Source organism: Sorex araneus, chromosome X (assembly GCF_027595985.1).
Source record: "Sorex araneus isolate mSorAra2 chromosome X, mSorAra2.pri, whole genome shotgun sequence".
NCBI classification, from domain to species: Eukaryota; Metazoa; Chordata; class Mammalia; order Eulipotyphla; family Soricidae; genus Sorex; species Sorex araneus.
The window spans coordinates 167857926-167876016 of NC_073313.1; the positions used below are offsets into that span (position 1 = coordinate 167857926).

Below are 18091 nucleotides of genomic sequence, written 5' to 3' on the forward strand. Positions count from 1 at the left end.
GCCCGCGCGGCGGTGCTGCGGGGGGGGACCGGGGCTTGCGTCATCAGCGCGCGCCGCGGAGGGGGGGAAGGCGGATTGTGCGTCATCAGCACGCGCCGCGGGGAACCGGCGGGGTTACGTCATCAGCGCGCGCCCTGGGAGAGGCGGAGTCTGCGAGGTCCGCGCTGCCCCGTGGCCGAAGGCGGAGCCTGTGCGTCATCAGCGCGCGCCGCAGGGAGCAGAGCGGTCCCGTGGACGGTCCCCCGTGGCCATCGGCGGGCGCGCAGGTGGGCGCGCGGGTGGGCGCGAGGGGCGGGGCGGGCGGGGACACGGCAGGGCCGCCCGGGTGGACGCTCCGGCCCTGGGCCTGCGGTTCCGTATGGCCCCAGGGGGCCTCAGAGTGACCCCGGCGGGCAGCGGCCCCCGCGCCCCAGGGGGACCCCAGCACCGCTGGGAGGACGCGCCCCCCGGGAAGCACGACCGGAAAGGGGCGTGGCTTACTGACACGTAGGGTGTGCAAGAATACACGTGTGTAGGAGGTGCAAGAATGCAGGCATGTAGCACATATGTAGGATATGCGAGGATACATGTATGTAGTATGTGCAGAAATACAGGTATGTAGCATATGCATAGGATTGCAAGGTACATGTATGTAGGGTGTGCAGGAATACATGTGTCTAGCATATACATAGGGTATGCAAGAACACATGTATGTAGGACATATGTAGGCTGTGCAAGTACGCATGTATGTAGGATACATGTAGGCTATGGAAGAAAACACTTATGTAAGATATGCAAGAATATATGTATGTAGGATATATGTAGGATGTACAAGAATATATGTAGGATGTATGTAGGATGTGCAAGTATATATGTATGTAGCGTATGTATAGAGTGTGCAAAAACACATGTATGTAGGGTATATGTAGGCTATGCAAGGACACGTATGTAGGATGTACAAGAATACATGTATGTAGGGTATATGTAGGCTATGGAAGGACACACGTATGTAGCATATGTAGGATGTACAAGAATACATGTATGTAGGGTATATGTAGGCTATGCAAGGACACATGTATGTAACATGTAGGATGTGCAAGAATACTTGTATATAGGGTTCCATCCCGGCGCCCCGGGCATGGCGGGGTGTGGTGCAGAAATGCAAGAAAGAAAGCCCAGCGTGCTGACTCCCTTGCCCCAGGCTCGGAGTTCCGTGGTTCCCAGGCGGGGGTCCCTGCAGCCCTGCCTGGGCGACCCCGAGGGGCGGGCCAGAATCCTGTGTGAGTTCCTCTGTCTCGGTGAGAATCGTGCGTGTCTCTGCACTTGTGTGTACCTAAGACTGCTGTTTCTTTCCTTCTCCCGGTGCAGGGGCCTGACGCGGGCGGCTCTGAGCCATGGGCAGGACCTACGTGGTGGAGGAGGCCGTGGGCCAGTACCTCTCCAGCGTCAGCCTCCAGGGAAGGGCGTCCGTCTCCGGCCTGCTGATAGGACAGGCATGTGTCCGGCCCCGGGCGGGGGTTTCCTCGAGGGGGGGTGCGGGCTCTTGAGGGGCTCCCTAGGCAGTGCTCGACTGGCCAGGTCAGATAGCTGGGCGCAACAGCAGTGGGAGAGGCTGGCCCCAGCTCCCCCAGGACCAACATGAGACCCCATGCACCGATCCACACCTGCCACTTCTGCACACGCGTGCACATGCGTGTGCACGGCTTGTCCTGGTCTCAGGGAAAGAGCCCCAGGCCACACCCACACGGGCCAAGCCACGGGGGAGATGGTAAATGCAGTCACCGTCTTTGCATTTTTGCGGTGTTTTGGGGGGTTTGGGGGCCGCCAACTCCTGGCTCTGCACTCAAGGGTCACTCCTGGTTGGACACCGGGATCCAGCCCGGGCTGGCCATGTGCAAAGCCAGTGCCCCAGCCCCCAGCCCGGCTGTTCTCTCTGGCCCCTTTTCTAAGTCCTGTTTTTTCTGCGTCCAGTGAGTTGTGTCAGAGGCTCTTGGCCTCTCGGAGGGACGCACCGTGCACTGTTTGTGAACATGGTGTCCTGGGGGGCCCACGGTGATGGGGTTGACTCTGCCGGTGTGACTCCCTTCTCTCGTGCTCCCAGAGGCTGCGCCCCCCCCTTACCCCCCACTGCGCCCTGACCGGCTCTCCGGATTGGTCTCTGCAGCCTTCTCCGCAGAAGGACTACGTGATCCTCGCGGCTAGGACGCCGGCCCGAGAGGAACCGGGCGAGAAGAGCCCCGCCCGGCCGGCTGCCCTGGACGGCGTGGACGAGGAGTGGGTGACCGCGCACGCCTGCCAGGTCCGGTGTGCACGCCGAGGGGACCCGGGCTGCCTCCGGAACCGACGCCGCTTTCCCGAACACAGTTTCTTCCGGGCTCATAAATGGCTTTAACCTGCGGGTGTCTAATCTGGTGTCGAGGGGCATCGTTTCCCTCCTGGCCCGGTCACGACCTGAAGCTCCGAAGTGCTGGCCCTGGACCGGGCCCTCGGAGCCCGAGATCCGATTCCCTCCCGTCTTTCGTCTCCATCCGTCTCCCTCGGCTGCGCTACCTCATCACTCATGCAATTCATTCCCGACTCGGGTCCCAGGCCACGCTCATTCACCCAGCTGCACTTTAAGAGGACGTCAGGCAGGAAGGGGGAAAGGGTTATTGATCCCCCCACCCCGGTTCCTCAGAGATTGGGTCCTCACCACCGTCAGAGGCGTATTCCGGGGGCAGTTCTAGGCGGGCGAGCAGAAGGGCGAGGCCTTGGCAGCCACTGGGTCTGGAACCGCATCCCCAGGCACGAGGGCGCACGGGGTCCGCTGGGGGGCCGAGGGTGATGAGGGGTCCCAGGGAGAGTGACGGGTCTGGGGAGCGTGGGGGAGCCGTCATCTACTCAGAACCTGGAAAGACACAGAGTTTCTCATATTCCGCCCCAGGAAATGACCAGCAGCAGGCAACTCCGTGAGCACCTGAAGAGTTTTAACTACAGCTTTTAGCCAACATTATTTTAGACTTAAAAAAAAAAAAAAACTGGAGGGGCCGGAGCGATAGCACAGCAGGGAGGGCGTTTGCCTTGCACACGGCCAACCTGGATTTGATCCTCGGCATCCTATAGGATCCCCCAAGCACCGCCAGGGGTAATTCCTGAGTGCGGAGCCAGGAGTAACCCCTGAGCATCGCCAGGTGTGACCCAAAAAGGAAAAAAAGAAAAAACTGGAAATAATATAAATGCCTACTAACAGTGAATGCAGGTGTGTGTGTATTTAAACAAGTCTTTTTTGTTTTGTTTTGGGTCCCACCTAGCGATGCTCAGGGCTGACTCCTGGCTCTGTGCTCAGGAATCACTCCTGGCGGTGCTCCGGGGACCCTGTGGGATGCCGGGCAAACACCCTCCCCGCTGTGCTGTGGCTCCAGCCCTGCTAAATTCTCTTTAGTGGTTGGTATTTAGTCGAGAGCCTCATCTCAGAGGCCCCGACAGGTCCACAGCGACAGGTAACACCGGCTGGCGTGTCCGTGGGACAAGCCATGCTGAGGCCCGGGGCACGTTTGCAGACCCCAGGGCCAGGGACGGCCGCGGCTGCTTCTCCGCAGAGGCCTGGCCCGGGGCCAGATGGGAAAGTTGGTCCTGGCTGCGGGAACCGTCTGCGCAAAGGGGAAAATGTTGGGCCCAGGCGTGTGGCGGGGCCCCACAGACCCCGAAACTCAGCAGGGAAAGTGTCTAAAGTGTCCAAACCCAGAAGCCGGGGCTCAGTGGGGAGTGCTCCCGGGACCAGCTGGGGGAAGCCCCAGGAGACGTTTCTCTAGCTCCGTCCTTCGGGGAGCGTCGTAGAATGCGTCCCCAGGGTCAAGGGGACGTGGCCTGGCCTCGTCCTCAGGGTCCCACCAGGTGTCCAGCGCTGGGCAGAGAGTTCTCGCTCCCAAGCTGGTGTCGGTCGCGTCCTACAGACACGGTGAGGGCCCGGGTGTCCGAGTGGCACCCAGCGGCCTGACCTGCTTTCTGTTTCCAGGTGTCCAGGATGCTCCCCGGGGGCCTCCTCGTCCTCGGCGTGTTCCTCGTCACGGCCGCGGAGGCGGGCAGTGAGCTGCAGGCCGCCCTGCGCAGAGTGAGTCTCCCCGGGGTCCTGTGGGCCCAGCTCGGCGCTTCGGGGCCACGCCCAGGCTCCTCCTGGCTCTGTGCTCGGGCGTCACTCCCTCCGGGCTCTGGTGCCGGGGGTCGAACCGGGGTGGGCAGTGCAAGGAGAGGGCCCCACCTAGAACACCTTCTCTCTCTTCTCCCTCTCTCCATCTCTCCGCCCTCTCTCCTTCTCTCCCTCTCTCCTCTCTCTTTCCCTCTCTTCCTCTTTCTCCCTCTCTCCCTTTCTCTTCCTCTCTCCCACTCTCTCCCTCCATCCCTTCATCCCTCCCTCCCTCCTCTATCCCTCCCTCCCTTCTCTCTCTCTTCATCTCTATCTCCCCCTCCCTCCCTCTCTCTTCTTTCTCTCTCTCTCTTTCCTACTTCTTTCTCTCTCTCTCCCTATCTCCCCCTTTCCCCCTCTCTCTCCCTCTTTCCCTCTCTCCCTCCCTCTCTCCCTCTCTCTCCCTCTCCCCCTTCATCTCTCTTCCTCTCTCTCCCTCTCTCCCCTTCATCTCTCTCCCTCTCCCTCTCTCCCTTTTTCTCCCTCTCTCCCTCTCTCTCTCCCTTTCTCTTCCTCTCTCCCTCTCCCTCCCTCCATCCCTCCCTCCTTTATCCCTCTCTCCCTCTCCCTCTCTGTCTTCATCTCTGTCCCTCTCTATCTCCCCCCTCTCCCTCCCTCTCTCTTCTTTCTCTCTCCCTCTTTCCTACTTTTTTCTCTCCCTCCCTATCTCCCCCTCTCCTTCCCTCTTTCTCCCTCTCTCTCTCCCCCAGCTCATTTTCGCAGTGGGCCGGTCGCTAGACCAGAAGAGACTGTGGCACTTCACGGACGAGGAGACGGCCGAGAGAGCGGTGCTCCATATCTGCTCGTCCACCAAGAAGTATCTTTTCCCGGGGGGCTCCGCGCCCGCTTGCTGCGGCCGGGGTGCTGTTTCTCTGAGCGGCGTTTGTCCGCACCCTCACTGACGCACGAGACAGCCGGGGCCCGGGGTCTTCCTGCGGAACGTGTGTCTGGGACGGACGCCCCTCCCTGCAGTGGTGGTGAGAGGGGGCTCAGGGTCCTGAGCACTGCCCTGCGGACGGGGTCCACTCTCACCCGCAGGCAGGGCCCAGCCCGGGCACACGTGTGCTGGAGGCATGGTGGGACGTCGGGTGAATTCAGGTGTGTTGGGTTTTTTAGCTAGTTTTTTGTTTTGTTTTGTTTGGGGGCCACTTCTGGCGATGCTCAGGGCTGACTCCTGACTGCACTCAGGGTGCTCAGGGGGCCCTATGGGATGCCGGGGATCGAACCCGGGTCGGTGGTATGCAAGGCAAACGCCCTCCCTGCTGTGCTATCGCTCCCACCCCTGAGTACCAATTTTTTTTTTCTTTTTTGGATCACACCTGGCGATGCTCAGGGGTTCCTCCTGGCTCATGCACTCAGGGATCACTCCTGGTGGTGCTCAGGGGCCCTATGGGATGCCGGGAATCGAACCCAGGTCGGTAGCATGCCAGGCAAACGCCCTCCCCGCTGTGCTCTCGCTCCCATCCCTGAATACCGATATTTGAGGCCCGGGAGTTGTAGTCACACTGTGTGTGGGGTGGGGGTGGGGGAGGATGTTCCCCGGACATGCTGGTCTCTGCCCAGGCCACGTGGCTGAGGGCAGGCGGGGCCCGGGAAGCGTGGACTGCTGAGAGAGGACACAGGAGGCTCAGGTGCCGGCCTTGCCCATTGCCCAGCCCGGCTCCGTTCCCAACACCACGTCGGGGGCCCCAGGACCCTGCCCGGGGTCTCTCCTGAGCGCAGAGCCAGGTTAGCCCTGAAGCACCCTGGTGTCAGGGGGCTGCTCCCCAGAGACCCCCCCCCCCAAAAATAAGGCCAGAATTCAGCAAGAGATGGTTCCTGCGGAACCCGGGCTCCATTGCTCAAGAATGTTCATGCCTGAGGGGCCAGGGAGAGCAGGTCTGTGCTGGCCTTGCATGGAGCCAGGGGGTCCCGCACCCGGCAGCCCCCATCCCCCTGAGCCCCGCCAGGAGTAAGCCCTGAGCACCTCCGGGAGTAGCCCCCAAGCAGATTTTTATTCTTCAGTGTTTCATGCACGTGGTCTTGGACGCAGAAACTCCCCCGGGCTAGACCCCCCCAGAGCCGGGCCCTGTTGGTTCTCGAGGGGCTTGGAGCTGGCTTTCTGGTGGTTCTGTTCTTGTTGCTGTAAGAGTTGAGCACCGCAGAGGCCACGAGCACGGTCGTCTGCGGTGTGTGTGTCTGCGTGCACACGCCGTACACACGTACTTGTCTGTGTGTAGACATATGGCTGAAGCGTCAGGTTCTGTGAACACTTGAATGCAAGTGTTTTGCATCTTCGTCTGTTCTCAGTTCATTTCTTTTTTCTTTATCGAGATTCTTCTCTTGGCCGTTTCTTTCCTTAATTAGTAAAGAATCTCCTGTCGAACGTACGATATCCAGGACCCGAAGGTAAGAACAGCCCTCTCTGGGGGGGCTTTTCGTGCCAGCAGCTACGTTTCAAAGAGAAGTCTGTTTTGATCTCGCTTTAGTCATCTTCAGGGCTGTGCTTCCCAGGTACTGAGTTGGAGTTACACTGTAATGCAGCTGTAGTTACACTGTGGTGTGGTTGTAGTTACACCGAATGCAGCTGTTGTTACACTGTGATGCAGTTGCAGGTACACTGTGATGCAATTGTAGCTTCACTGTGATGGGTTGTAATCATATTGTAGTGTGGCTGTAGTCACATTGTACTGTGGCTGTAGTTGCACTGTAACACAGCTGTGGGTACATTGATGCGGTTGTAGTTACACTAATGCAGCTGTTCTTATGCCATGATGCAGTTGTAGCTACACTGTGAGGCAGTTTGGTTACACCATGATATAGTTGTAAACACACTGTGATGCAGCTGTAGTTACACTGTACTGTGAATGTCATTTCACTGATGAGATTGTAGTCACACTGTACTGCGGTTGTAGTTACCCTGTAATGCAGCTGTAGTTGCACTGCGAGGCAGCTGCAGTCACAGTGATGCAGTTGTCCTTACACTGCAATGCAGCTGGAAGTGTCACCAGTTGTGTTACACAGGCACACTGGCTCTTCCCCGGTTAAGATGATTTTTGCTTTGCTGTCCCTCACTCAATGCCGTATTCAGTCTTGGAGGCCCATAGTGACAGCGTCTGGGACAGTGGGGAGCGGGGGGGCTGTGTCCAGACCGACGCTTGGCTGGGTGTCTCAGTGTTGGCGAGCAGTGAGCCCTGTGCCGTGCCGTCTGCAGGGATGGGACAGGAACCCAGGTCTGGCCCCTCAGGGCTTCTCGCTGACCCTGTGAGCCTGGCAGGAGCCGGAGACTCGACACTTTCCCGTGACCTTGAGAGACCCCCGGGGCGCGTCAGATCCCCCCGGCCGCCGCACAGAGGCAGAGCCGGCCTACTCTACCCTCGCTGTGCTGGGGCGTGAGGTGGCCCGATCTCTATGTGCCCGCCTGCTTCCCCGCTCGGCTCAGTGGGCGCCGGGGGCGTCGTACTGACCCGCGTTCTTTACCTTGTCGTGACCACGTTCACCTCGTCACGCCGATGCCATTGTTGTGGGCAGAAAGGCAAGGAGGTGTCTAGACAGACGGAGTCACGGCCCAGCGCAGACGGACAGCGCGTTGCTCCGTATACAGGGAACTTCCTGGCGGGACATAGAGAAGTGCAGAGCAAGGGGCTTCTCGATCAGGGAAACTGAGGCAGGAGGGGTCCGGTGCGGGCCGGGGGGGCCTTGGGGACGGACAGAGCTGTTTAACTTCCACGTGGACGGCGCCAAGGCTGCTCTGGGTTTCCACAGCGGTCAGCTGTCTGATTCCCCGACCGTTCAGCCCAGCCCACGTCCTGGGATGGGCCTCTCGGCCCCTGCCCCACGTCCCCGCCTTTCTTGTCCGACAGTGGGTCCCTGGGGTGCAGAGAGAGGCTCCCCAAGACCCTCACGGGGTCATCCTCCGCTCTCGCTGCCCAGAGCTCGGCCAAGCCTGCGGACTGGAAGTACCAGAGCCGCCTCTCGGCGTCCTGGCTCTCCCTGGAGTGCACGCTGGACGTCAACCTGCACATCCCCCTGTCGGCCGCCGCCGCCAGCTGCCCCCTGGAGAAGAACACGAAGGTACCGGGGCACGCGCGTCCCCGCCAGCCCGCCGTGGAGATCGCCCGTGCGCGGGAGCTCGCCTCACAGGGGGTGAAGGGTGAAAGAGGGGCCAAAGTTGGTGCTGGCCCTTGGGTTTCAGTTCTGTCTTTCCGGCGTGAGTCCTTGCTCTGATTTCTGGGTGTTGCTTTTGTTCCTCTCGTTGCCTTTTTCCCTATGGAAGGAACTCGCCCACTTTTTCTCCTCAGTACTGTAGTATTGGGCTTGATGCTCTCTTTTTTCACTTTTTTTTTCTTTTTCACTTTTTTTTTTCTTTTTGGGTCACACCTGGCAATGCTCAGGGCTAACTCCTGGCTCTGCACTCAGGGATCACTCCTAGCGGTGCTCGGGGGACCCTATGGGATGCTGGGAATCGAACCCGGGTCGGCCACATGCCAGGCCAACATCCTCCCCGCTGTGCTATCTATCGCTCTGGCCCCATTTTTTTCACTTTTTTAAAGACCCTGGGAATGATCACATGGGCTGACCGTGGCAAGGTGTTCCCGTTGCTTCCCGTCTGTGAGCAGATTGTGGATTTGGGGGTCAGGATCAGAAAGACTTGGGGAAGGCTGGCCGGAGCCAGGCGCCAGGGGTGAACGGTCGTGGGTATGAGACGAAATCTGAGTCACAGGCTCCTGGGCCTCATTGGGGGAGGAGAAAGTAGAGGCTGGCAGGGCTTTTCCGAGGGGCCCCACCCGAAAGGCTCGTGTGCCGTCTTCCTTCTCAGAATGGGCTGGCTCGTTGGGCCAAGCAGATCGAAAACGGCGTCTACCTGATTAACGGACAAGTGAAGGACGAAGACAGTGACCTGGTAGAAGGGCAGGTGAGTCGCGGGAGTCACCTCAGGAAATCCTCTGGGCCGAAGGAGAGGGGGGAAGGCACGAGTGGCCGTTGGTCCTCGCGCCCTGAAAACCACCGTTCCCTCTCAGCATGCTCGTTCCCCACCACAGAGCAGGGGTGTGGCTGGAGAGAGTCAGAGTAGGGAGGGGTGGCTCTAAGGGTGCGGAAATAGTCGCACGAGGTATCCGAGGCCAGGGAAGACGGTCCAGGGGGACTGGTCAGCGGTGGGAAGCTGCCACAAGTGCGTGGGTGCAGAGGGTGGTTAGGGCAGAGAAGGGACCAGTGAGAGTTGGAAATGGTCACTCTGGACAGGAAGTGGGTGCTGAGAGGAGGAAAAGGGACATGCGTGGTAACCTCTCAGTGTCTGCACTGCAAACCGTGCCCAAAAGGAGAGAGAGAGAGGGAGAGGGAGGGAGGGAGGGGGGAGAGGGAGAGAGAGAGGGAGGGAGGGAGAGAGAGAGAGGGAGGGAGGGAGAGGGAGAGAGGGAGGGAGGGAGAGGGAGAGAGAAAGGGAGGGAGAGAGGGAGAGAGAGGGAAGGAGGGAGGGAGGGAGAGAGGGAAGGAGGGAGGGAGGGAGAGAGGGAAGGAGGGAGGGAGGGGGAGAGAGAGAGGGAGGGAGAGAGAGAGAGGGAGAGGGAGAGAGGAAGGGGGAGAGGGAGGGGGGAGGGAGAGGGGGAGAGAGGGGGAGAGGGAGGGGGAAGGGGGAGAGGGAGGGGGAGAGGGAGGGAGAGGGGGAGAGAGGGAGGGGGAGAGGGAGAGAGACCACAGCCAACAGGGCTGGGGCTACAGGAGGGAACCTGGGTACACTGATGCCGGGAAATGTGCCCGGGTGAGGGGCTGGAGCAATAGCACAGGGGTAGGGCGTTTGCCTTGCATGCGGCCTGACCCGGGTTTGATTCCCAGCATCCCATGTGGTCCCCCGAGCACCGCCAGGAGTGATTCCTGAGTAATTGAGCCAGGAGTAACCCCTGTGCGTCGCCGGGTGTGACCCAAAAACCAAAAAAAAAGAAAAAGAAATATGCTGGGGTGAAGGGACGGGTGTTGAGACACTGTATGACCGAAACCCAATCACGAACAAGCTTATCCATGTATCTGTGATTCGATTTTAAAATCTACAAATCGAAAAATAAAAATTACCAATTAAAAAAAAGAAGTACATATTAATTGATGTAGAATACACCCGCATAGAAAGCCTGAAATTCAACAAGTACTCCGACTTTTTTCCCAGGTCGCTTAGTTCCCTACGTGGTCCTTCAGGCTCTGCAATAGTCTCAGTGATTTTTTTTTCCAACTATCGAATTTTTAATCTGTTTTTCTCTCTCTTTTTTTTTTTCCAGAAAAAGTCCCGAGGAAACACCCCAGCAACTGGTCCCTCCTTCGATGTCAGAGTGCTAAGGCAGCTGGTAAATTTTTTTAGGCGCTGCTTCTCCGAATTCTGGGGCTTCCTAGAAAGCCCTCGTGCCGCTGCCTTGAACGTGTGTCACGCCAGAGTCGGGATGTGAGGGATTATCCGCCTTAGAAACACGCGGCTCTGGGAAAGTGACTCCCAGGAAACGTCTTGACAAAGTCCAGCTGGGGCCTTTTCTCTGCCGGTTCTTAGGGCCGGAGGCGGGAGAGAGAGTGCAGTGGTTAGGGCTCTTGTCTTGAGGTCTAGGGGGTGGCCGACCCCCCCCAAGAATCAGACCCCACGTAGTAGAGCTGCTTCCATGGGAGACTCAGACGATTCACATGTGTTCAGGCATGTATATGTATGATCACTGTCGTCCCGTTGCTCATCGATTGGCTCGAGCGGGCGCCAGTCACGTCTCCATGGTGAGACTTGTTGTGACTGTGTTTGGCATCTCGAAGACGCCACGGGGAGCTTGCCAGGCTCTGCCGTGCGGGCGGGATCCTCTTGGTAGCTTGCCGGGCTCTCCGAGAGGGGCAGAGGACTCAAACCCGGGCCTGCCATGTGCACAGCAGATGCCCCCTAAAGGTCGATCATTCTGATGCATCTCCGGAAGGTCCCGGAGGTGCTAATCCGAGTTCTCTGCAAATGGACTCGGTTTGCCGGATCTGTCTGACGAGGGGGCAGGTCTCGGTCGGGGGAGGCCCGGGCGGGGCGCGTCCCCTCTCCCTGTGCTCCTGGGGTGCTCAGCTCCGGCCGCGCCCAGCTGCCAGGCAGGCCCCAGACGGCCCAGGCCCCCGTGCCGCCCGTGGCTCGACCCCGCCGGCGCCTGACCGGGTCTTCTCTCCCAGCTGCTGAGCCCAGACCGCGGGTCCACGGCCTCCGTCCAGGTCTGCAGTGGCGCCGTGAACCTCAGGGGTGCCGTCAAGTGCCGGGCCTATCTCCACGGCAACAGGCCCAAGGTCAAGGATGCCCTGCAGGTACCGCCCGCCGCCCAGCCTCCTGCCCGATCCTCCCCCACCCCGGCTCGGCGGCCGGAAGTGACCGTTTGTCGCTGCAGGCCGTGAAACGGGACATCCTGAACACCCTGGCTGACCGCTGTGACCTCCTGTTCGAGGAGCTGCTTCTGAACGAGAGCCCGGAGGGAGACCCCCGGAGTACGGACTTGGCTCTCTGGGCTTGCCTGGGTCTCGGGAACAGCTGAGGGGTGGCCCAGCGGCAGGGGGGCAGGTGCCCGGCATCGAATAGGCCCCAGTCGATCAAACAGTAACAGCCACGTTGCCTCGGACTGTCTTCATCAGTGAGAAGCTCTCAGCTGTCACCCCCCCCCCCCCCGCGCCAAGTAACGGCTTCGTAGCAATACCTTTAATATTCTGGAATGGGGCTGGAGCGATAGCACAGCGGGGAGGGCGTTGGCCTTGCACACGGCTGACCCGGGTTCGATCCCCAGCATCCCATATGGTCCCCCAAGCACTGCCAAGAGCATTTCCTGAGTGCAGAGCCAGGAGGACCCCTGAGCACCACTGGGTCAGACCCAAAAAGCCTCCAGCCCCAAAAGAAAACAATTCTGGAATAATGATTTTGGAAGGACTTTTTTTTTTTTTTTTTTGCTTTTTTTGCTTGAACTTCTGGCAGAAATGGTAAACACTTTAAACAAATAGTGAACAAGTTTTCCCAAGATTTTATTTAGAATCACCTTACTTCTTATTTATATCGCAGTACTTATTGATAAGAGAAAAAATACTTGAGGGGCTGGAGTGATAGCACAGCGGGTAGGGTGTTTGCCTTGCACTCGGCCAACCTGGGTTCGAATCCCAGCATCCCACAGGGTCCCCTGAGCACCTCCAGGAGTAATTCCTGAGTGCAGAGCCAGGAGTAACCCCTGAGCATTGCTGGGTGGGACCCAAAAAGCAAAAAAAAAAAAAAAAAATACTTGAATAGGTTGAACTTCTGGTCAGTGCTGAACTGGGCGTTATTCTGACCAGATGTTTTTGTACAGTAAGTTAGTGCCTCTGTCCCTGCCCTCATTGGCGCTTTCCAGGATCAACACTTAGGACACGATGAGTCTGTCCGTGTTTGACAGCGCGGGGAACAGAGACGGAGAATCCTGTCTGGGCCGTCCCCTGGCACTGTGATTGCAGTGACTTCATTTGACCACCAGGAGCCAGTCTGGGCAAAGGGAATGAAACAGTTCCTCTGCGGAGCCCTTGGGAAAACAAGCTCATGAGTAGGCTGCAGGCGCACGTCCATTCAAGTGGGCGATTCCAAGCCAGGGGCCCCAGAGACGCTCCTTCGGGACTCTTCTGTTCGTAGTTAGGTCAGGAAAGGGAGATCAGGGTGAGCCCCGGGGCTCCTCGGAGGGCCTGCACCGTCCCGGGGCTGTGGGAGGCCTGTGTGTCTTCCTGGTGCCGTCCTCGGCCCCGGATGTTGAACCGGGCAGTACACAGGCAGTACAGGGTAGTACACCTGGCAGCATACTGACAGTAGACCGGGCAGTACAGGGTAGTACACCCGGCAGTATACTGACAGTACACCCGGCAGTACAGGGTAGTACACCCGGCAGCATACTGACAGTACACCTGGTAGTACAGGGTAGAACACCCGGCAGCATACTGACAGTACACCGGGCAGTACAGGGTAGTACACCCGGCAGTATACTGACAGTACACCGGGCAGTACAGGGTAGTACACCCGGCAGCATACTAACAGTATACCCGGCAGTACACAGGCAGTACAGGGTAGTACACCTGGCAGTATACTGAAAGTACACCTGGCAGTACGCGGGCAGTACAAGGTAGTACACCCGGCAGTACACAGGCAGTACAGGGTAGTACACCCGGCACTAAAAGGTAGTACACCCGGCAGTACACAGGCACCACACTGGCAGGTGGTGCCCCCCAGTCCACCAGCGTGCAGGGGGCGTTGGGTCCCGGTGCCGCCTGACTGAGCCCGCCGGCCTCTCCCTGCAGGCCCCCGGGAGACCCACGTGCTCCCTCTCCGGGTGTTCGTCCCCATCCCTGGCTCCGCGGTGATGCTGTGTGACTACAAGTTCGCCGAGGACTCCGCTGAGGAAATCAGAGACCATTTTGCGGAGATGTTGGACCGGAGTTTCCAGACGGAGGACCTGGAAGTCGCCGAGGAGGTCAGCCCAGGTACTTGCGTGGGGTCACGTCGAGCCCGGTCGGGCCGCCCTGAAGGTCGCACTGGGAGCCGTCGGCCCGTCTCAGGGTTCCCTGAAGCTTGACCCGTCTGATGCTTCAGAATGCTACCAGGGGGCAGGATCGACAGCACAGCGGGGAGGGCGTTGGCCTGGCACGCAGCCGACCTGGGTTCGATCCCTGGCATCCCATAGGGTCCCCCGAGCACTGCCTGGAGTGATCCCTGAGTGCAGAGCCAGGAGTCAGCCCTGAGCATCACCGGGTGGGACCCAAAACAACCCACAACAGAACGTTACCCAGAGCACCGTGGCTTGGTCTGAGCCCTTTCGTTATTTTCTTTCCTTACAGGGGTCAGAGGGCACGGCTGGCCTGCTAGAGCCACTCCCCGCAGGGTGAGGGGTGACCCTGAGGTTCAGCGGCCTGCCCAGGCCTCCTGCCGGGAGCGTGACGCAGGCTCGAGCTGTGCCCCAGGCCTCTGCTTATTTAGTTTCTTTTTTTTTTTTTGCTTTTTGGATCACACCCGGCAATGCTCAGGGGTTACTCCTGGCTCATGCACTCAGGAATTATCCCTGGCGGTGCTCAGGGGACCATATGGGATGCTGGGAATCGAACCCGGGTCGGCCTCATGTAAGGCAAACGCCCTCCCTGCTGTGCTATTACTCCAGCCCCAGCTTATTTAGTTTCTAAGTCACAGGTGCAGTTGGGTTTTTCCCCTAAAAAACTACCAAAATTGAAAGTGGTTTAGGTTTTTCCAAACTCAGTTGCTTTCCCCATTCAGCCTTAATTTGATACAAATCCATAGCCTTGAGGTGTCTCTTTTATCTTGAATTTATTGGATTAAGTACCAGGTCACATAGATTTTTTTTTTAAAGCACTTTGCAAACATTTCTGCACCATTTGCCCTTTTTTTTTCTCCCTACTTGTTTCATGTAAGATAGTGCTAAAATGGGCAAGAATTTATTTATTATTTCTTTTAAATGGTAAGGAGAAATACTTTCCAAACAGATAGGAAATGCAGAATGAATGCAACCAGCATGGCAAAACTTGCAAACTAATATTAAAGCGTAAAAGGTACTCTTACCGTACATAAATACTTTAAAAAATATTTAAAATTAAGAGTTTCTGCAAAGTGGCCTCAGGCTAATTCACATTCAGATTGGAAAGCAATTCCTGTGCCACTCAGCGTCCTGAGCCCAGGCCCGGCTTTTATTTCCTAGTGAAAGGAAATGCTGCCTCATTACTCCACAGCGTAAGAGCGTTGCCAAATAGTTGCTATGTTTAAAGTACATATTTTGCTGAATGATTGATTATCTTAAAATAACATCGCTCGACATGTCCTGGGGATAAAGAGTAATTTGTTTGTCAAAGTGATTCACTCCAGGCGAGGGATAATCGTGGCTCTCAGCTTTCCTACGCATGAGTCACCCTGTCATAGATAGACACCGTTGCTCAGGTGTGTGTCCGCAGCCTCGGCTCGGCTCCGGGCCCCTCCTTGCCCCGCCGGCCTCATCTTTTCCGAGGCGGCCTTGCTCCCGTCAACTCCTGCCGGGCTGAGCAGGGACGCTGTGATTACCGGGAAGAGAGACGGAGGGAGAGTGAGTGACAGAGACTGTTACGGCGCCTGGAGTTAGAACGTCGGGGTGGGGGGAGAGTTAGGGGCAGGTCAGCACCGGCACCCTCAGAGACACGCCCGGCCCGGCCTGGACCTCACCGACAGCTGCCCCAGAATCAGGTTTCTCCTGATGGTTGTGGGGTTTGCTCTGAAAAGTGCATGTTGGGGGCCGGAGCCATAGCACAGCAGGGAGGGCACTGGCCTGGCACGCGGCCGACTCAGGTTCAATCCCTGGCATCCCATAGGGTCCCCTAAGCACCGCCAGGAGTGATCCCTGAGTGCAGAGCCAGGGGTCAGCCCTGAGCATCGCTGGGTGGGACCCAAAAATAAGATTAAAAAAAGAAGAAGAAGAAGAAATAGCCATGCAGCAAGGGAACGTCTTGATAGATGCGAGTTGTTCGGCAAAGAGGCTTTGACCAGCGGGAGTTACGGCGGAGTCGGTGTCAGGTGCACAGCGTGACACAGCCCCCACGTGACGGGCCGTCAGCGTCACAGCACAGGTCTCCACAGCCGCTGCGTGCCAGTTTATAATCCCATCCCAGACACGGAGTTCACCTCTATTAGATCGCGTCGTGTGCTGTAGAAAGACAGGTGGAGGAAAGGCGGCGGGTGTATGTGTGTCGTTCCCAAGTGGTACTTCAGCGGTGTGTGTGTCGTTTCCAAGTGGTATTTCAGCAGTGTATGTGTGTCGTTTCCAAGTGGTACTTCAGCGGTGTATGTGTGTCGTTTCCAAGTGGTACTTCAGCGGTGTGGTTTCCCCCTCACAGTGTGTCTCGTGACTTCCGCTGCAAATCCTGAAGCATCTCCGGACAGCCCGAGTGTCCAGCAGCCGGAACAGCCCAGCGACACCACCATCGTGCTGAAGATTCAGCAGAACATAGGTACGCGGTTTCCTAGATGGCCGCGGGACGGTCTTGCTTGGGCCTTGGGCTTTCCTGCTGTCTTAAAACCTCTTCACTTTCCTGGGAGTGTCAGTTAACTTCTGGTTGGCCTCGGAGCACCAGGATCGGCCCCCAAGTCTCCCAGGGAAAAGAAAAGTTAGATTCAGCCAGTGCTGGCAGTGGTATAAAACACCGGGTCTGTGAAGGACTTTAGGTGACAGTTACCCCAAGTGCCCTCACAGCCCACACTTCCTGCTAGTCTTGCCGCTGTTTTAGGAGGAAAACGTGTGGAGTTGATTTTTAAAATAAGAGTCGGGAGCTGAGGTAATAGCACATCGGGGAGGGCGTTGGCCTGGCACACAGCCGACCCGGGTTCAATCCCTGGCATCCCATAGGGTCCCCTGAGCATCACCAGGAGTGACCCAAAAAGACAAAAATAATTATAATAACAAGAGTCATGGGACTGGACAGATAGTCCAGCAGGGAGGGCATTGGCCTGGCACGCAGCCGACCCGGGTTCGATTCCCAGCATCCCATAGGGTCCCCTGAGCACCGCCAGGAGTGATCCCTGAGTGCAGAGCTGGGAGTCAGCCCTGAGCATCTCCAGGTGTGGCCCAAACACTAAAAGAAAAAAAGATAAGAGTCGCACTAGTGTTTCCTAACCCCACGCTCCTGGAAAGGCCCGTGTGGAAGAAGCTGACGCCTCCCGGCCTGGAGACCCCCACACACCCGTAGCTCCCCTCCAGCCTCCCGCTGGGGGCCCCGGGAGGAAGGCAGAGTCAGGGCGGGGCTGGCGAGGCCGGGAACCCCGTGTGGCCTCTCCCCATCGGTGTGCGAGCACTTCTGTTCTGAGTCCACAGGAGCCCCCAGAGTCTCAGATACAAGCACCAGGCCGGGTGGGAAGATTCCCGGGCGGTGGGTCTGGGTACCCGCAGCCTCCGTCCACCCAGGCCTGCCTTGTCGGGACGGAGACGCGCTCGTCGGGGTCATCCCTGCAGACCCCCGGTCCTGGCCGGTGTGTGCCGCCGCTCCTCAGACCTGTGTCCCTTCCAGGTGTGATCGCGGCTCTGGCCGTGGCAGTGCTGGCGGCCGCCGTCTCCTTCCATTACTTCAGCGACTAGGCCAAGGCCCGGAGCTTCCCCGCGACCCCCGGGAGGGACTCGCCAGGAGGGAGCTCCGGACGTCGGGGTCAGGCCGCTCGAGACCCCTCCCTCACTCAGGCTTCCAGAAATAAAGTCGAGCATCTGCATGGGATCGACCAGAACAAACCGTGGTTCTTTGCTTTGTTTTTTTTTTTTTTTTTAAAAAAAGTGGTCGGAGATTTTGTCCTATTGGTCTGGTCGTGTATTTGATCGTTTATGACTGTCCAGCCGGGGTTGTCCGTCTGTCTTAGTCACAGAACTAGGGAGAAATTGCGAGGCTGGAGCCATAGCACAGCAGGGAGGGCGTTGGCCTGGCACACGGCCGACCCGGGTTCGATCCCCAGCATCCCATAGGGTCCCCCGAGCACTGCCGGGAGTGATTCCTGAGTGCAGAGCTGGGAGTCAGCCCTGAGCATCGCCGGGTGGGACCCAGAAAGAAAAAAAAAAGAAGAAGAACTAAGGAGAAAATGCTGCCAAGTGGGTGACCCTGGTCGGGGGTGTGGGGACCCCAAGGACCTGCATCAGGTAAACAAGCGTCAGGACTCCGGGAATGAGGAGGGGGTGGAGCCCCAGGGGAGTGACCCAGCCCGGAGCCTCGGGCCGGCCCAGCAGGGGGGTTTCAGCCCACAAGACGCCCTGCTGCAGTCAGGAGCCGACGCCTGCAAACAGCTCAGTTCCGAATCAGATTCCGAATAAGATTTTGAATCTATTACCTTTAAAGAAAGTCGGGGAAAGCCTTCAAGATCCTTCCCTCTGGGCTGGAGCAGAGCACAGCGGGGAGGGCGTTTGCCTTGCACGCACGGCCAACCTGGGTTCAATTCCCAGCATCTCATAGGATCCCCTGAGTCAGCCCTGATTA

At 58.2% G+C, this 18091-nt stretch overlaps 1 protein-coding gene across 1 annotated transcript; it reads left to right on the forward strand.

Annotated features, from left to right (window-relative positions):
• The first annotated feature begins 151 nt into the window (after positions 1–151).
• On the forward strand, positions 152–17386 carry ODR4 (odr-4 GPCR localization factor homolog). Its single transcript, XM_004613706.2, has 14 exons — positions 152–266; positions 1348–1472; positions 2144–2278; positions 3974–4069; positions 4852–4958; positions 6493–6529; positions 8054–8194; positions 8940–9035; positions 10390–10455; positions 11291–11419; positions 11500–11596; positions 13409–13591; positions 15977–16090; positions 17144–17386. Exons 2-14 carry the CDS (start codon positions 1374–1376, stop codon positions 17209–17211), a joined length of 1368 nt encoding a protein of 455 aa, XP_004613763.1. The 5' UTR covers positions 152–266; positions 1348–1373; the 3' UTR covers positions 17212–17386.
• Positions 17387–18091: the final 705 nt, after the last annotated feature.

Bases quoted from the DNA above. Each gene is read 5' to 3' on its own strand.
- ODR4 (XM_004613706.2), top strand. From the start codon at position 1,374: ATGGGCAGGACCTACGTGGTGGAGGAGGCCGTGGGCCAGTACCTCTCC. The intron at 9,036-10,389 runs GTGAGTCGCGGG...TTTTTTTTCCAG, and splicing joins GTGACCTGGTAGAAGGGCAG to AAAAAGTCCCGAGGAAACAC. The intron at 11,597-13,408 runs GTACGGACTTGG...CTCTCCCTGCAG, and splicing joins CCCGGAGGGAGACCCCCGGA to GCCCCCGGGAGACCCACGTG.